The sequence below is a fragment of the Arvicanthis niloticus genome, chromosome 15, assembly GCF_011762505.2.
Source record: "Arvicanthis niloticus isolate mArvNil1 chromosome 15, mArvNil1.pat.X, whole genome shotgun sequence".
Taxonomy (NCBI): Eukaryota; Metazoa; Chordata; class Mammalia; order Rodentia; family Muridae; genus Arvicanthis; species Arvicanthis niloticus.
Window position 1 is genome coordinate 15,674,998 of NC_047672.1, and position 18,534 is coordinate 15,693,531.

The 18,534-nt window shown below is 51.6% G+C and overlaps 2 protein-coding genes across 2 annotated transcripts in view; both read right to left on the reverse strand.

Annotated features, from left to right (window-relative positions):
• Positions 1-4,928: 4,928 nt before the first annotated feature.
• Atp6v0e2 (ATPase H+ transporting V0 subunit e2) lies at positions 4,929-8,784 on the reverse strand. The gene is made up of 4 exons (XM_034519620.2): positions 8,553-8,784; positions 7,323-7,370; positions 6,664-6,778; positions 4,929-6,250 (listed from the first exon to the last, which is right to left on the reverse strand). The coding sequence occupies exons 1-3, from the start codon at positions 8,654-8,656 to the stop codon at positions 6,685-6,687; spliced, it is 246 nt and encodes an 81-aa protein (XP_034375511.1). The 5' UTR covers positions 8,657-8,784; the 3' UTR covers positions 4,929-6,250; positions 6,664-6,684.
• A 2,698-nt stretch (positions 8,785-11,482) lies between these two features.
• Positions 11,483-18,534, reverse strand: part of Znf862 (zinc finger protein 862) — a 30,254-nt gene continuing 23,202 nt past the window's right edge. Inside the window, exons 6-7 of the mRNA XM_076913384.1 lie at positions 16,074-18,191; positions 11,483-14,400 (exon numbers count right to left, since the gene is read on the reverse strand). Coding sequence (XP_076769499.1) covers positions 16,108-18,191 — 2,084 coding nt within the window. The 3' untranslated portion in view covers positions 11,483-14,400; positions 16,074-16,107. The remainder of the gene's footprint in view (positions 14,401-16,073; positions 18,192-18,534) is intronic.

Genomic DNA, 18,534 nt, shown 5'->3' on the forward strand with positions numbered 1-18,534 from the left:
CACCCTAGGGTGTCTCCTTTCCTAGGGTTCCACAGGCTTCCTTCACAGAGCTGTAGGGCAAAGGTCAACCTTAAAAACTGCTGATGAAGCAATGTTCTAAAGTTTTGCTTCCCTCTGTGTGTGAAAGAGGGAGGAGTAGGGACAGGGGAAGACTTCCCCAGGGAACATTTAAAAATAACTAGATACATTTATAGCTGTCATAACTAGAAGCAGGGAAAGGTAGCCTGATGTCTTGTGGGGTGCTGCTAAGTATCCAGGAACTCACAGGCTACTTACTCTCCAAAGCCCTAAAATCCATCTAATTACCCAGGGCAAATTTCATTCCTTCAAGGCCAGAAAACCCAGCTGAGATTCCTAAGGGCCTCATTTAGCACCAGGACTCTTAGGATCTGGATCTGGTTTTAAATTTAGAGTCTGGGCCAGCAGATGATTTAATTTAGTGGGCAAAGGCACTTGCTGTCAAACTTGATGACTTGAGCTTGATCAGGTATAAGATAGCCAACTACTGAAATGTAACCTCTGACCTCTACACGCATACCACAGCGTACATGGGCAAACACACACACACACACACACACACACACATGCACACACACACACACATGCACACACACACACACATGCACACACACACACATGCACAAATGGTAAGATGTGATATAGAACTATTTTTTCACAGAGTGCCATGCTCTGGAATACACATCCGTTGTGGGATGGTTAACGTAAGCTAGATGTATTAATACATGTATTGCCACACAAACATTCTGTTGAGGTAAGACTGCTTCAAATCGACACCCACCAATTTTCTAGTAATCAATGTTGTTAATAACTTGTTGCCATGTTTACACAAGGCCTCTTGATTACGTTCTCTTTGTCTTACTGGAATGCTCCCTGTGTTCCCAACATCTCCCCATGGAGAGAGACTTGTTAACCAGAGTGTGGCCTGAATTCGCACAGGACTGTAGCCATCTGCTCCCACTTTTCTGATGTTACAAGTTGAACAGAACAGGAGCCTCTGCCAACTGACCATGTTCCCAGAAACCCAGAGTTTCATAAACAGTGACGCCACTCAGGCAGGGAGCCTTCAGAGGCAGCCACACCCACAAGGACTCACATTCAGCCTCTCACAGTTCCAGATTTTTCAGCAATTGGGGGAGGGGAGGCATGAAGCAAACAAAATCGCCTGCAAGCCACATGTCATAGCTTCTGGGGGAATAAAAACAGCCCCTACTCTACCTAGTAAGAACCTGAGCCCATGAGCGTCCCCGCCAACAGTTGGACTGTACCAGTTCTGTGATGCTGAAACACAACAATGTCACAGGAGGTTGTAAGGAGGCATGGAACAAGGGCATTACGGCTGCAGCCTCTTAGCCTTTTGGTCTCCCAAGCAGCATCAGATCTGTAGGGACTGCTCAGTAAACACCAGCCATCATTGTTATGAAACAAGGATGTTTCATGCAGGTGTGGTACAGGCTGAAGAACCATCACTGCTCCTCCTCAAAGCCAGTGATAAAGCCCTGATCTTGAATAAGTCAGCCCCGCCAAGTATTGCACATATCGGACTATCTTTCTGAAGAGCTGCGCCCTGCACACACTGCCCTCTGCTGGCCATGCCAGGCCTAAATATGCTCAGGCCACCTCTATATTTCTCAATGGACTTTCCAATAGGTATGATTGATGGTCTCTACTCCAACTTCCCATTTTGGCCCTGCCATGGCTCAACTACTGTATCCTCCACCATAGCTCCTTTGTGAATATCTTTAATCTAGGGACTTTCTGTGAGCCTCTGGTGACCTCTACTTCCCCCATAGGGAGCAGAAACGGGAACAGTCTTAGCACACAGCCCCTGGGAAGCCCAAGGCCAAGTCCTGTAGACCACACTCCTTTGAAATGTCCTGTCCTCAGGCCTGGGATGACCTGGTTCCCTCTGTTCCCCTCCTCCCCTGAGACAAGAAGCTGGATAGGCAGATCTCAGCCTAAGATCTCTAGCTATGAGGAAGGCTATTTTGGGGGGACATAGGGCCTGCTTTTCTGCACAAACCTGGAGCCATGCACGTAGTCTTTCAGGGCAGAAGCAAGGTGGTCAAAGTCCATGTGAACAAGCCCTAATCCTTATGCTCCTGCTGGCTTCTGTGTCAACATCCCTGACAATTACTAAAAACAGCTCACAGCAGCAAATCCCTCCTGTTCCCAAGATGTATGTCTGTGTATAGATCTCCAGTAACCTACGAGTGTCACTTGCTAGGACCCGAATAGTATTCATCAGAAATGCCCTCCTCACGGAGGACATGACCTCTCCCAACCTCTGGGAGAGCAAAGACCTAACTTCTCTCATCATGAGCCACCAACATCACAGTCTGCCTCATGTCATATGCATTGACTATTTGTGTATGTGGTGCTGGGCATAAAACCTAATCTCGTGCACGTTTGGCAACTACTCTGCACTGAGGGCATCTCTGGACCTTGTTTTGTGAGAAAAGGTTGTAGACAGACATTTTTGCAACCTATTTTTAATGAGGTTTCAACTTCTCCTCTACCCAGCAGAGGTAGTGGAAGAGAAAAGTTATTAGGATATGGGGGAAATGGATCTGTTCAGCAATAGTTCTGTGGAGGTAAGCTCAATCTTCCTGGGCAGCAGTTCAGTCCTGTAGCAAACATCAAATATGATTCAGCAGCTGCAGACCAGCCCTCTAGGCAGACAGACACCAGGCACGAACAGGCAGCTACAGTCCAGTCCTGTCAGCAAGCAAGACACCAAGTTCAATTCACCAGGCTCACCAACCAGCCCGAGGCAAGGATGCAGAAATGGCAAGCTGCCACAGGAATCTCATGAGCAGTTCTTGGGCGAGTTTCTTTCAATGTCCGTGTTAACAAAAGTTGAGCTTAACAACACTATATAAGGCAAACCAATGCATGTGTGTCTTTGGTAAAGACCAGCGAATCAAAGCAAATCCCGCTGTCTGTGGGGTCATATGTATACTCTTTCATCAAGAGTCCTTTCACATGTCTGCTGTACCCAAACATCCTTTCACCCATGTCTGCTTCAGGAAAACGGTCTCTCATGTGTCTGCTTTAGCAAGACATCCTTTCACTGTGTGCATCAGCAAAACGTCATTTGGGATAACTAACTTTCCAAAGAACTAGAAGTTTCCACTTCACAGGGTTGAAGTGGTCCAGACTGGCCATGTAGTCATTATCCTTATGACTGTCTCCTGAGTGCCGGGATTATAAGTGCGTGCTACCACACTTGACTTAACTAGCCCTCTGTTACCCTGACCTTCCTTTTTCCTAATTTGACTTGATCCCCTAATCACACCTCTCCTGACTCCCTTATTCTCTCTAAAATGTTCCCTCTAGAGAGGTTGTTAAATGAAATCCTATGTTGTAGCTTTAATGACCAGTCTTCTCTATACATTTTCAGTGTGGGGGTGCATGCATGTATCTGTGTGTGTGAGTGTGCACACACATGCATGTATCTGGGTGGGTGGGTGCCACAGTGGACATGTGAGGATCAGAGGACACCTTGCAGGACACGGTTCTTCCATTGTGTAGGTTCTGGGGATCAGACTTCACAGAGAGTGCCTTTACTCACCAAGCCATTTCACAGGCCAACTTTTGCATAGTTTTGATGAAGCCCCTGCTAGTCCTTCATATTCCCACCTTGAGCATGGAGGGAAATGCCCTGATAGAACATAGATCTTGGCAAAGGTGGAGGGGACTTAATCTTACCAGAGGGCAAGTAGGCATGGACTCTCAGCCCTCCCTCCTGGCTCTGGTGTTAGTCTATGACTAACAACATATTAGACATATTAGTCTATGACTAACATGGGTCTGAGTTCCCCTTAGTGTATAGCTATCTAGCTTAGCTAAATTCTCTGCTTGAGACCTTATAGCTTTCTCCAAGCTCACATACAGCGAGAGGCCAGAGGGACTCTGTGAAACCTCATACTCTAGGCTCTGTGAGGGTCTTTCCATAAGTACTTGCTTTAAACATCTTGTCCTATGCCTGACACATATGTTCTGCATCTTGGACTCCAGGACAAGCAAGTGGCCGGGTCAAAGCCTTTATCTATCTCCACGGCTCTCTGTGAACGGCTTGAGTGTGCCGTATACTGTGGGAACTGACAGTAGCAGTATCTTTCTTTCTATGGCTGTCTCCTAACCATGGCAGGACGTTCTCTGTCTCTGCAGCTCTAAATGGAACCAATGGATGCACAGAAGAAAGGAAAATAGATAGGAGAAAGCCATGGAAAGTGAGTTGCTGCCAGGCCTGAGCAGACCAAAGGCTACCTGGGGAGTATTTCTTCAGCCTCCACCCTCCAAGATCAGAGGCTGCTGACAGGGAGCTCAGTGACTTTTTGTCACAGACACATACATCCTGTAGCACCCAAAGGTCTGCTGTCAGACCAGCACCTAGAAGTTCCAAGTCCAGAACAACAACTGGAGGAGAAAGCAGCTATCTGCAGAGAAGCCACCTTTATCTCCCCTGCCCCTTCCCCGGCCAAACAGGATCTCAAGCACCCCAGACCTGAAGCCCTGACAACAGGCATGCAGCAGGCTGGGCCTGGCTGGGTTCCAGTAGGAAGAACTAAAGAAATGGTCCCCTACACCCAGGATCATGGAACATCAGGGAGCAAATACCAGTGCCACTTGAGTGCCACTGAGGTGCCACTTAAATAAGCCTTGGTCTTCCTCCTACTGGGCTGGTACTGGGTCATACGCAGGACCGTCGGTAGAGGCAGACTCTACTCCAGATCTCAAGAAAGTGTGAGGCCCTCTGTGCCAAGTCCCAGAAAAGCAGCCCCTTTTCCTGTCCCCAGAGCCACCAGGAAACAGAAAACATCTGAGCAGAGGGAACAAACAGACAAACCAAAACCACGTGGCAGCTGGCAAACTGAGCAGAGGCCAGAGTTTAGCTACTAAATCAATCTTGCATCACCATGATTTATTAGACAGGAATCAGCTTCTCAACATGAGTCACGCTCACCATGCCCCACCCCACAGGAAGGCTTCAGGAGTCAGGGTAGGAAGGGATGGGTTGTCCACAGAGGCCTCAGCCGAAGATCTGAGCAACCAGCACACCTAATGCCCAGCAATCTGAGCTACAGTGTCTATGCCACTCCCAAAACAACCCCTACAAGGGGAGGATAAATAAATAATCAATAGATAATCAACTGGACTTTTCTTCCCCTGGGAACCCAGAGCCACTGTCTGGGAACCATGGATTGTGTAGAGCTCTGCCCTAGCTAGCTCTGGCAACTCAGGCAAGAATGCCCTACTCACACTCTCAGAGGGGAGAGAGCATGGGCTGGAGGAGTCCCCTGTGATTTACATTTTCTGTCTCACTGTGCCTGGCACAGAGTCATAGGAGCTTGGGGACAGAGGGTCTCAGAAGCCAGGAAGGCATAATGCCAGTAGAACCCCATAAACATCACCTTTGTCCCCCAGCCTTCACTCTTCAATGGTATTGGGACCAGATCTGGGATCTGCCCCACCACAGCCCAATGAAGAATGGCAAAATGGCTGCACCCAACTGACAGGTACGAGGGAGTCGGTGAGCTTGTCTACAGAGGGAAAGGAAAGTGACCAGAACATTCCAAAGAGACACCACCTCCCCCCATGCTAACTGACTTCCCTGTTACTAAAGTCTAAACATGGAGGCTTCGATCCTAACTGTGCTGGGTTTTTGGTGTGACTGTTTCTTTAGGTCACCAGCATCTCCAGGAATGTCATATCTAAAAGTGTCAGAAACTAAATGGATAATCCACTTCAGAGCTGGAGGAGGCCTGTGACCCTGACCCAACATTTATTTCAACACGGTGGAGACAGAGTTGAAAAACGTGGAGATTTTGGACCACATGTCCCTTCTCCACAAAGACTCGAGTCCTTTCTGCGACTGGGCTGAGTCCTGCCTTCTGCTCCCTGGGTGAAAACAGATCCCAGCAGGCCCAGATTCTCAGCCAGGGTTTGCTTGAAAGAGAGGGAGAGATGTGCCAAGTGTGGGGATTTAAGCTCAGCTTAGCTCCCACAGTGGCCTGACTGAGCATGGGGCTTTTCCCAAACGGAGGCCCCCTAATGGCTGGGAACACAGAAGACACTGAAACCAGAAACAGAAACCGGGTTGCCTGGGGGGTATGGATCCCACAGCACACTGGCAGGGAATGCACAGAACTGTCATACTGATGGGTGGGGCCAGTAGGAATGCAGGGTCTCCAGGGACATCAAGGCTCGGCCATTCACAGCAGGGCATCTGGAAAGCACATGACATTGAGTTAGACATCCCTTTGCCTTCCCCTCCCCCACCCCCATTCCTTGGAAAGCTCACTCAGCCTACTCCTGTCTCTACCTGTCACCTCCCCCTGTCCATTTTGGCCTCTTAGTTGCATGGCCAGCCTCACAGATGGGTCTCACACATACCTGATCCCTACCTGTAGTCTGGCAGTCCTACAGCTGAGCTGTGTGTCTGGGACTCAGGAAGCTTACTGAGGACAGGAACTAGAGGCCCTAGTCTCCAACCCTCTTAGGAGCTAACATTGCCTTTCATTCCCCTTGCTAAATAAACTAATTCCTGAGTCCAAAGGAAGCCCCTGTGAGGGTCCTGATCCCCTTCCTCCCAACACAGGCCCCTCAGTTTGCCCTCAAGTCAGTCCTTCCCTTCAGTACCTGGGGCCAGAAGCCAGCTGATCACTCCCACAGGAAACGCACGTACCAGATGGTCTCATTCTTCAATTGTGGCCCAAACAGGGGGTTCAGCTGGGCCAAGATGGCGATGAGCCAGCTGCCAGGGATAGCAGAGTGAGGGGTACTGGACACAGAAGGGACCCATCATACCCAACATACCAAGGGAGGACTTTGCTACTCTCTCTTTCAAAAAGCATGGCAAGGTATGTGTCCTGGTTGGCGCAGGGAATGGGTTCAGGATTTGTAGATTTTGATGTCAATTGATTTGGTTTTCTCTAAGTATATAATGTCCCTGAGCTAGGGCTGGACCCAGGGTGAGGAAGTGTCCTTGGACCTTAAGAAGCCACTCCAGCTCTGCCACATACACACTCTGCTGCCCCCTAGTGGTTACACTGGCTCCATTCCAAACACCTAGCATTGATTTCTGTGTGGAAAGCTGAGCATGGAAGCTGTGTTTGAACAACCAATCTGGAGGACTCTGATGCCCCGTTAGGAGCAGATACTACTAAACTGGTCTACAACTCCTGTATCTCACAGCTCAGCTGGGGGTACCACAAAACTACAACTGTCAACTGAGAGGCAGAATCAGACCCGGTGAGTGGTCACCACAGCCCCCAGCTCCTGGGGAAGGCAATACTCACAAGAGGTAACAGCAGACAGCAGTAGCTACCAGCATGGTGATGATCACCCTGAAACAGCAAAAAAAGGAAAAAGCAGCCTTGGTACACAGGCCAGAGAAAGAGTTCCCTGTGTCAGCCCTCCTGACGCTACCAGGACATGATGCTGAGGTCCACTCAGAGTGAAAAGTACAAGAAAGTCGACTACATCCAAACTATATTGTAAATCTCTCCCTTCTCCATCAGCAAACATCTCTCCATCTGTATGCTGGAGAAGCTTTGTCCATGTTCAAGTGTGGCAGCCCACCAGAGGATGGCCTCAAAATCCATCCGGCAACATCAAAGAAAACAACGGACCACAGACCAGGGCAAGAAGCAAGGACACAGCCACTGTTGACTGAGGCTGGGCTGTTATAGAAAAATCAGGGGCTTTGGACCCACTCAGGAGATCAAAGAGAGAGGCTTACAACACAGCTGAAGAGGCAAGAAGGAGCTCACCAAGACTTTCAGGAGAGATGCTGTGGGGGTGATTACAAAGTAAAGTTGTGGAGTCCAGTTTAAATTTGTGTGTGTGTGTGTGTGTGTGTGTACATGTGTGCTAGCTCCCAAAGGCCAGAAAGGGACTCAGATCTCCCGGAGCCATAGTTAAAACAGTTGTAAGTCTTTCAATGTGCGTGCCAGATAAAAGCAGAGCATGCTCTGTCCCGCAATCTCTCCAGCCGCCTTCAGATTTGTAGGAATAAAGACAATGTCATCTATCTATGCCTCCAGTTTAGGCTAAATCTAACCCATGGCAGAGCCTAAGCACTTCAAGGTGGTGCTGAACAGATTAGTGCCCAAGCCCTTCCTTTAGCATCACAGGCTGGCTTGGACCACTCCTGGCTGTGCAGTGGACAGTCAGTTCTGAGACAATGGACAAAGGGTAAAGTGTGAGGGCCTGGCATTTGCCCAGTGTCACACAAGAATGGCACATTAGTATACCCATATATGCAGCCTTTACGGACTGCATGGATGTAGGTGACCTTTAACCACCGGCTTGCCCTGACTTCTGAATCTATCCGTTCACCCAGCCCTCTGGCCTGTTTCCTGGCTGCCCCAGCCCAGGAGCAGAGATCTGGAAGAAGTCATGCAGAGGCATTTCTATGAGGGCATGAATTGCAGGGTAGCAAGCGGGGATCCCAGGGTGAATGGGCGAGCCTAGCTAGGGGACAGGGAAGCGTCTGCAGGGAATCGAGGCCTGCTCGCCTTTCTTACCCGCGGTTGGGTCCTTTGGGCACGAACCAGGGCCCAGCGATGCCGATGAGACCCCAGAATGTGGTGAAGATGATGACAGGGAGGGCAAAGGAATGAGCTGTCATGGCTGTGTGCGCGACGCTCAGGTGGGGTATCGGATCGAACAGCAGACGCTAAGCAGGTGCAAGTCCCGGCAGAGGGCGGTGAGCATGCGCAACCGGATCCCAGTCGGGGAGGCCCTGGACCAAATGAATCTGCGCTCGCGCATCTCTGAACCCCGTCCGCTGGGAACGCCGCAGGCTCACCAGCTGTCACTCAGAACCAAGGGCGGAACTTCCGAGAAACCTTTCCCTTGATTGGCTGAGTAGGGTTTGCTCCTTCGCAGGTGGTTCCAGGCTTGGGTTTGTGCTTTCCTTTCTTATTCCCACTAGGAAGTGGTAGGTCACTTTGCAGTGCTCGGGCAGCCCAAGGTGGCTGAGGACGGGATTGGAGAAGACCCTAGCCAGAGCAGAGGCTGCGTGGGGACCACAGGGGTTCCGACTAAAGCACTTCATGGAGCTGAGAGCCACAAATTTGGCCTGAGGTAAAGCCTCCTCTCCGCGAAGTGAACCTAGCAGCCCCGCGCAGAGCTCATTGTTGCACTGAACCTTGGGGATGCCCAGCCTCTGGATCAGGCCACTCTTCTTCCTCTATGGTAGGGGTTCAGGCGATCTTTGTGAAACAGCAAGACTTGGGATACTTGAGGGCAGCCACTCCTGAAGGGCTACAGTCCAGGTGGGAGCTGGAGGAGGAAACCAAGTCCGCATGATAGTCATTCTTGAAAGGTGTGCAGCAACTAGGGACAGATCTTATGTTTCACCGGGAACCAAGTCCCTGTACACCCAGCCTATCCGTGCGAATTTACACGCTGCGTTTCTGGTCATCTATATGAAGAAAGATAAAGGCCTTTCTTACACCAAGTCCAGATTGGAAAGACATCGTGGAAGGCCTCTCAGGAAACTTCCACAATAGGGAGGCCCAGGCAAGAGCCAGCACTGATACTCTGTCCATCCATCTTTATAATGGACTCTGACATTTTTCCCCCACAGGTTTGCTTCCTGGATTTTCTGTAGCAAGTCCCCCGAATTGTGGCCTAGTAGTTGCTGCTGCAGGGAGATTAAAGTGGCAGCAGGAACACGGAGTCCCTGGGACCTCCTGTTTGGATTAATTTTCTCATTGTTCAGACAAACTTAAGGAAGGGTTTAATTTGGCTCGAATTTCACCGTGGTGGGGCAGTTGGTCACATTGCATCCATAGAAAGCGCTCAGCTTGCTCTATGTTTTATTCAGTTTGGGTTCCCAACCCAGAGAATCAGCTACCCACACTGAGACTGTGTCTTCCACCTCAACTAATCCAATATAGACATGCCCAGAGATTTGTTTCCTAGGTGATTCTAGATCAAGCTAACAGTGTTGTGTCACACTCTGCAGGAAGTGTTAGCCCACTGCCCTTACCAGAGCTGCAGGAGTTCAGTGCTCCGAGCCTTATGTGGGGATCACTGTGACACATCCTGGGAGAGGGAACTTTTGTGAATCTCCATGCCAGAGGCCTTCCATATAATCCCAGGAGACCTCTGAAAGCACAGGAGGACCCTACTGATGAGGGTGTACATACTCAGAAAGCACTGGCAGTATCTTCTCTCCAGGCAACCCTACGGAGGCTGAATGTAGATCAGGAGCACAAGAAACAGCAGCAAACTGCTGCTGAGAGGTCTTTGTCCCCACATGTGGCCAGCACTCCACCTATGGCAGATGCCTGGTCCCCTGCAGAGCCACAGGCCACAAAGCACTTCTGTTATAGTGATTTTTGTGTCATCAGAGACAGGGTTTCCTCCTGCCTCAGCCTTCCATGTCTGTGATTACAGGTTTGTGTCAACGTGCCTGGCTCTTTCTGCTGTAACAGGAGCGGATGACAGGCTCCAGGCAGCACACCTGCACAGGGGCCCCTGGCAGTTGTCTTGTCTGTGGAATAAGGCTAAATGACAAGACACTTTCAGGCATCCATGCTTGGTTGCAGAGGTGAATGTACCCTTGGGTGCTGAGGGTGGCAAGTCACGGACAGAGGCAGTGGTCTAAGAGCCAAATGAGAAGCCCAGTGGTGGGACTGGCACGGGAAAGCCTTCTCAGGTCTGAGGAATGTGTAAACCCATGGTTAGACTCACATTGAGAGGCTCTGCCTCAGAGTCCCCAACAACAGACACTGACACCAGGAAGCTACGATGCTTCAGGTAGCTGCACCCTGGGTTCCTCTCACACTTGGAGAAGGCTGAGAAGGCACATCAGGCTCCCAGGTCTCAACTCACTACACTCACCTTCTAGCATGTTCCTTTAAGAGGCTACCTTGATTTGTGGCAGGTGCTGCCTTCCCTGGGAACTTTTCTAAGAAAATGCAAGGCCCACCCCAATGGAGACCACCTATGGCTGCCTGTTTCTAGACGATACCCACCTACCTCCTTGGAAGGCCAGGGAGAATTCTCCAGCTCCACTGTGGGCTGCCTCTCCTAAGTTAGCAGCTGCACGGCTGTAGCCCTGAAACAGCCACACATACTGTTGCCTCCAGTGGCACTTTAGTACTGATCTGATATGACCAAGTCTCCTGGCCAGAGGTCTGGTAGTCTCCCAGCATCTGTGCTACTTTGGTCCATCCTGCCAGGACTAGTGGAGGACACCTGACCCCTGAGCAGAGCTGCGGAGGACATCCTGAAACAGCCAGTGGAAATTCTTTTGAGTGGTGTCACTGCTCTGGGAGAATGGGCGGCTTTCCCTTGAAAGCCTGGCTTCTGGATGAAGTCCTCCAGAGCAGTGAGCATGGAGCACTAGATCCTAACCCTCAGGGTGCACGCTCCATCCTCTCACACTCACACAAAATCGGCCCGCGCGCGCGGGGAGTCAGAGAGGAAGTGTAGACAACAATAATCAAATCCTGCTTTATTCAAATAGCGAAAGTTAAGCCTTGAACATGGTTTTTTAATCTAATTTCTACACCCTTGAAACCAAGAGCCCAGAGCACCCCAGACCAATCATCTTTGGTTTTGGCTACACAGACACCATAGTAAAATGGCAACCCTCATACTGTTATAACCATACTCAGCACTCTAGGGACTTGCCCTTTGTGGCACCAGGTCTGGGGGTGGCTATACTCTACTGTGTTTAGCTGGTCAGGGGCTGAGCTTCCTCACTTCCCCAAGTCTCTATGGCGACTGAAATCAAAGTGCTGTGTCCAATGTTGGCTACTTGGAGCAGCCCAGTGGGCACCAGTTACCAGGCGAAGGGAGGGATACGTGCCAGGAAATATGCAAGATGAGAACAGGCAGGAGCCAGGGGTGTGGCACCAGCCTTTAATCCCAGCACCAGGGAGAGAAAGGATCACTGCGTTGAAGGCCAGCCCATATACATAGTAAGTTTCAGGGCAGCAGAGGCTGCATAGAGACAGACAGGTGGAGAGGAGTGCAGGGTGTCATGTATGTTAAAAGGTGGGAAAGGAGGGAGAGGTCAAGGTTGATGCCAAAGGGGTGGTGCCACCCCCTCTTCCTCCTCCTCACAATGCCCTCTGGCTTGTTTTCCCTGGAGGAGAAACCAGATGCACCCAGTGGAATGCAGCCACACCTAAGCCAAACAGGACCAGCCTGAGCACAAAGGCTACAAGGTGAGGGTGCTCACCATGTGTCCCCTTCAGGGCCTAAACACGAACATTACTTCTCTATCTTGAGCTAGCAAAGGGTCAGGGAGACCTGAGTGACACACATAGGCTAAGAAACCTGCTCTATGCATAACAACCACCCAGTGTTTCTTAGCCTAGAAACACCCTGCTCCACATCAGCACGTGACCTCAGCGTGCTGGTGTGGAGAAGACAGGGCGCTTCTCCACCTGGTAGCCACCTCAGCTCCCCAGACCTCATTCCAGAAACCATGGCTACCTGACACAGGACTGGGGTCTTGCTGAGGGTATTTTGAAAGGAAAGATGTAGGAGAGAAGCTTGCCGAAGCCATGCAGATGGCTCAGCCCTGACCTGGAAAATCCCTGGACTCTGAGATTTTGCCTAGGTCACCTCCTAGATTTGGAGCCAAAGGCCTGACTGCCCCTTTCCTGCAAGCTCCTAGGCTGGATAGGGGATCTTCTTGAGCAGGAAACTAAACACTGCACACCAAGGATAAGAGCTGGGGCAGAGAGACATAAGGTCTGCACAATGTGAGGCACCAGGAATCACTGGGTTTCAGCACCTGCTGGAAGGAGTGGGTAGCTGGGTCGGAGGCTGTGTGTGTGCTTATAGCATAGACCAGGGGTCTACAGCAGACAGACAACAAGCAAGGTTCCTGCACACTTAAAATGAGCAGGAGACAGAGGCAAGGAGCCCTTCCACTGGACAGTTCTCCAGCCTCAAGTCAAAAAAGGCAGAGCCTAAAAAGTTCATCCTAACAAAACAGGAAACCACACTGAGCCTGCAAGGTCAGGCTGCCCTGGAAGGAATATGCTTCAGGTCAGCATAAAGGGGAAAAGGGAGGCAGCCCAAAGACCTAGTTTTGCTGAAGGCCCTTCTATGAGAATGGAAGTGGCCATTAAGCTAGATGACACCCACAGAGATCCTGGGGAAGCTGATGAGAAACCATAGCTGCTGAGGTGGTTTGGGGAATATGAGTCTATACATCCAGGATGGAGAACATTTCCCAAGCTCTGGTGCTTCTGAGCAGTCTGCAGGACGGGTGCATCTGTCCTGTGGACAGCGGGTGAGGACAGCACCTCTGCCTACGGTACAATTCTAGTGGCAAAGCTGGTACCTTTACCACTAAGGAAGGACACGTGCAGGGTAGGAGCAGCTAAGTGCTCCAGACAAACCCTTCTCTCTAGAACTTTGAGGCTCCCACTGACTACTGCTGCAGCTACAGGGAGCCAAGAGGCACTTGGAGTCTCTGTGGCAACCACATGGGGACTGAAAACGAGGCACAGAAAAGAGGAAGGGGTTAATCATAGGCACACTGTCTGCAGAAGAGCAGGCCTGGATTCAGCACCTTCCAGCTCCCACCTCTTGTGTATTTGTCAGGAAACCACAGCAGCCAACCCAAGGGTTCAGAGGTGGGGAGCGAACACCAGGCTCCCTTCAGAGGAAGCATGCTTTACTACATAGGAGGTGTGATGAGAACACCTTTTGCATGCTCTGTGCAAAGGATGCTGGTATGTTTCATGCTAAAGGCAGGCCTTGAGGGGTAGGGTCTCCTTGATTCTACTGCATGAGTGGTCCAGAATGGCTAATCCTGGGAGCTTCTGCAGCAGGCCAAGGTCCCGGGAGCACAATCACTTCCACCATCAAATGGCCTTCCTCATAGGTCACCTCCCATTTGTGCCGTGGATGTAGAGAACCAGAGTGCTCCTTTCACCCATCACCCCTAATCTCCCACTTCAGGAAGTCCTCTGCCAACAGAGTATGTGGGATGAACTCTCTCAGGGCAGGATCCTTTGGGCAAAACGGACTTGAGGTAAGTGCTTGTCTGGCATGCTTTTGCATTGGGAGGCACAGTGGCACCTTGAGGGCCTTGCCCCTTGGGTTGTCTGCTTCAATCCTTTGTCACTGCCCACATTCTGGGTCCATAAGGTATTACACCAGGACAGCCTAGAATCTTCAGAAAGCCATTTTCCACAATCAAGGGGGCCCCAAAGCCTTGTCCCAGCTACTCCTCTTCAGGTCCATGGGATCTTTGAGATGGTATAGGGTACAGGAACCTTCACCATGTGACTTCTAAACCTTATGGCTCCCCAGATGGTGTGACAGATGTATTCTGGGCCATGGAGTCCTCCTTACAAAGTGCTGCCATCCCCTCCTTCCTGAGCCCTGTATCTGTGGAGGAGACAACAGTAAGTACACTGAGCACAGAGGAGCGCCTTCTCCAGTCTTAAGTGTGGTAAAGGCAACACTGAAACCAGCCCTGCATCCTGCACCGATCACTTGCCTGTTCTGCTTGGTCCTTTCTCCAAGGGCAAAGGATTGGGTTGGGGGGATGGCTTTGTCCTCAGGGGACATCTGGTGATGTCTGGAGGTCCTTTTGGTTGTCCTAACTGGTATGCAGGTACTGGTATTCCAGAGAGGAATTACTGGGTTAGAGGCCAGGGACCTACAAGCACTCAGTGCACAGGGGCCCAGTGCAAGGAGCTATTGAGCCCCAAAGGTCCACAAGGCCTGCTAGGGTGGTGGCAGCATCACGTAAGCTTGACTGTCTCCCTCTGCTCCCTTGTGGTACCAGTTTCATCAGCCCCATGGAGAGGACGGCTTTTCCCCAGGGCATTGCTTCCAGCTCTTCCTCTCTCACTCTGCAGGAGGCAGATTCAAAGAGACCCCCCTTTGCTATCACAGGGAAGGAGACACACCTACTTCCTGTCCATTTGTGGTCCCAGGGCCATCAATCTTCCTGCAGAGCCTCTGTCACCCTGATACTCAAGCCCCTGCCAGTGACCACTGGCTCAGAGGTAAAATAACAGTGGGGACAGTAGGAAGGTGACCGGCTAGAAAAGGGGCAGGAGACAAACCCTGTGCTCCCGCTGAGCAGTGTGGAGAACCCTCACAGAGTGTGAGCTGTGGCCTCCATGAGGACTGGAGGACAGGGCAGTCTCTCATTCAGCTGTTAGTACCCAGCCCTCTGATAGATATAACCCCACCCACAGGCTGATGGCTAACTGAAGGCTCCCAGGGAGTCCCACAGCCCCAGAAGGGAGTCCCACACCACTTCCTTCACAGCCGCCCTCATACACACAACTCTCTTCTCTCCCTAAACCCCACTGCCTGGCTCAAAGTCAAGCCAGCCTGGAACATGACTCCGTTCCTGCCTGACATCTCCAGCCCTTGAATTGAATTTCTAGCAAAGGGCTTTATCTTAGAGGCATATGCTCTACGGGTCAGACTGTGTGTTAACTCATCCCTAGATGAAATCACAGCGCCAGGACACTGGCCTGCAGGGGAGCTAGACCTAGAACTGGGGCAGATGACCCCAAAAGTCCATGTGCTCCACACTGTCCTGAGGCTGTACACCAGGCTGTACACTAGGTCTCTAGAGAGACCTAGCTGGGTTGTATACTCCTCCAGGATAGCTCTTCTGTCTCCAGCTCCTTCCTTCAAGTGGCTCTGCAAGGACGAAGAGAGGAGACAAACCTCCTTCCCCTCTCCTGCAGTCCTCATGGAGGCCACAGCCCACACTCTGTGAGGGTTCTCCACACTGCTCAGCGGGAGCACGGGGTTTGTCTCCTGCCCCTTTTCTAGCCGGTCACCTTCCTACTGTCCCCACTGTTATTTTGCCTCTGAGCCTGTGGTCACTGGCAGTGGCTTGAGTATCAGTGGTGACTGAGGCCCTGGCACCACAAATGGGCAGGAAGTAGGAAATGCGTCTCCGCTCAAGCACTCTGCAGTACCCCACAGGCCCTTCCTCTGTGAGCTGACCTGCTCAGACTCTGGCTCAGTGTGGGGCTGGGAGCACAGGGGGCTCCCCTTTGTTTCCCATACTAATGATTTTTCATACTTACTGGCATGGGAGCGGGTAGGCGCCCGGGCACAGGCCTAGATGTGGCTGAAGCGGCGTCCTGAAGAGGTCAGATACCAGTGCTGGATGGCTGGCTGAGGGTCATACTCCGTGACTGGCACACCATTCACTGCTGTCATCATGAGAGTGTTGAGCACCTCATTGGAGAGTTTGGTCCTCTCATCCGTCCTGATCCTGCTCATGGCCTTGAACCCCCGTTCACCGCAGGAAGTGGAGATGGGCACACTGAGCACCACAGCCACGAGTCTGCTCAGCAGAGGGAATCGGCAGTGCTGAGTCAGGGCGGTCTTGCACAGCATGGAGAATGGAAGGTTCTGGGTAGTTGCTTTCAAGCTCAGCCACTCCTTCCACAGAGCGTCTTCGCTGTAGCCCACTGGGAGAGAAAGCGCAAAGTGCCTGGCAAGGCTAAGAATCTCATCATTCCCAAAACAGGCCAGTTCGGTCCCGCTAGGCCAGGCCATGGAGTCGAACACCTCCATGTTCCTGAGCTGTGCCGGCCGGTCTGTACCAAACCTCTGCTGGAGGTACTCGGCCCCAGTCAGAATCATTCTCTCCCTGTCTGCCTGGAATCGCTGCTCAGCCATCTCTACTCTGTTCAGGAAGATGCCATGGAGCTGCCCGTCCTGGAAGCCAGCATTGAACTCTTCTTCTCTGGGCCCTGCTTGCTGGCGGAGTCTCTCCAGTGCCACGTAGGCATGCCCCAGGGTCGAATTCAGCTCTGTGACCAGCACAAGATCCTTCTGGCATACCTCAGACAGAGGCTTGTAGATGCTCAGAAAATCCAAAATGAAGTGGCAGAACTTGATGAAATGGAAGCCCTTCATCAGTTTCAGCATACCTTTGGCCCGCTGACCAATCTGGCCCCCAGCCTCCACCACACTCTGGAGGTGCCCAGCCAGGGCAGGCCAGCTCATGACAAACGCGTTCAGAGTGCGCCTTTTGCTGACCACCCACCTGACAGTGTTCAAGTCCTTCAGACGAATGATTTCCTGCCCCAATGGGGCTGCAACGCCCTGCAGCCCACTGAGCCTCTTGTTTGAGGACTGATAAAACTTGAAGACAGTCCGGATGTGCCGGTCACACTTCCTCACCAGACCAATGTTACCACAAGCGTCCACCACAGCCACATGCAGCCGATGGGCCACGCTGTGCACAGGCAGCAGCTGAGGGATGATCTCCTGGAACTTGTCCACGAGGCCTCCCTTGCAGCTCAGCACGGCAGACCCATCAGTCCCCAAACCCACCACCCAGCCAGGCTTCCGGAAAGGGATATCCAGTTCATCCAGGGCAGCAATGATGGTCTCGAAGTACCCATCTACCGTCTCACTGGAGAGAGGGGCCAGGGTGATGTAGGACTCCTTCACCTCCATCTGCTTCAAGTAGCGCATGTATATCCCCACGCAGGCCTGGCTGGAGGAGTCCATGCAGCTGTCCAACAGCAGGCTCACACACGGAGAGTTCTGGACGTCTCTTAGGATTTCCCTCTTCAGAGTCTCAGAGATATACTTGATGAACTGGGTACATGCAGTGCGGTTCTGGTACTTGCCTAATAGTGTGGTGCCGGTGTTCTGGAGCTGTTGCAAGACCTTCTGGAAGTCGTTCAGAGGCCTGGAGTGGTAGGCAATGGAGTAGGCAGCGCTGAAGAAGTGCTCCATGTTGGCCATGAGGTCACTGGAGATCTCGGGGGTGAGAGTGGGCTGAGGGCTGTCATCTCTGACCTCCACGGTGTTGATGCACAGTTTGTGGGCCTTGCTGACCTCGTGGTATTTTAAAGTTTCCACTTTAAAAGGCCCAGTGTAACCCTGGACCAAGCGGGACACCTTGTCGTGGAGAGTTGGTCTTTCTATGCAAACAGAGCAGAACAACTTAGGCTCTTTGGAATCCATTACTAACCAAGGAAACTGCTCAAACCATGCCCTCTGAATGGAACGGGGCCTGTACGTGCTCCTGACGTTCCTGGGTCCGTCCACATCTCCTTCACACATGCTGGGCGGGCAGTGCGGGCTACCTGTCTCCACAGAGGCTGGCCGTGAGATGGACTCTATAGCTGAGGCCTGGGTCTGGCTGTTGGCGTGTCTCACTGCCTCCATCTTCTTCCTCCCTTTGAAGAAATTAAATCATGCTTGGAGTCGTTGTTCTGAGCCCTGTGGTCTACTGGCTAAGACACCCGCATTGAATAAGCACCCCTTGTGTGAAGCAGAGACTCTGAACACCATCCCTCTCTCTAGGGATGGCTGCTCGCTTGGACGAGCCCTCCCAGCATCACTAGTGGAGGCCAACCTGGCTCCCAACAGAAAAGGCAGACCCTGGTTTGTTCTTTTGCTGGCTTCCCCACCTACCCACCCCAGTACCACAGGACTATGAGCCACCAGATACTGATGAACTTCATCAGCCACCCTTGGCCGCCGCCGGCGTTAAACAGGGAACTTTATCTTCTTGTGAAG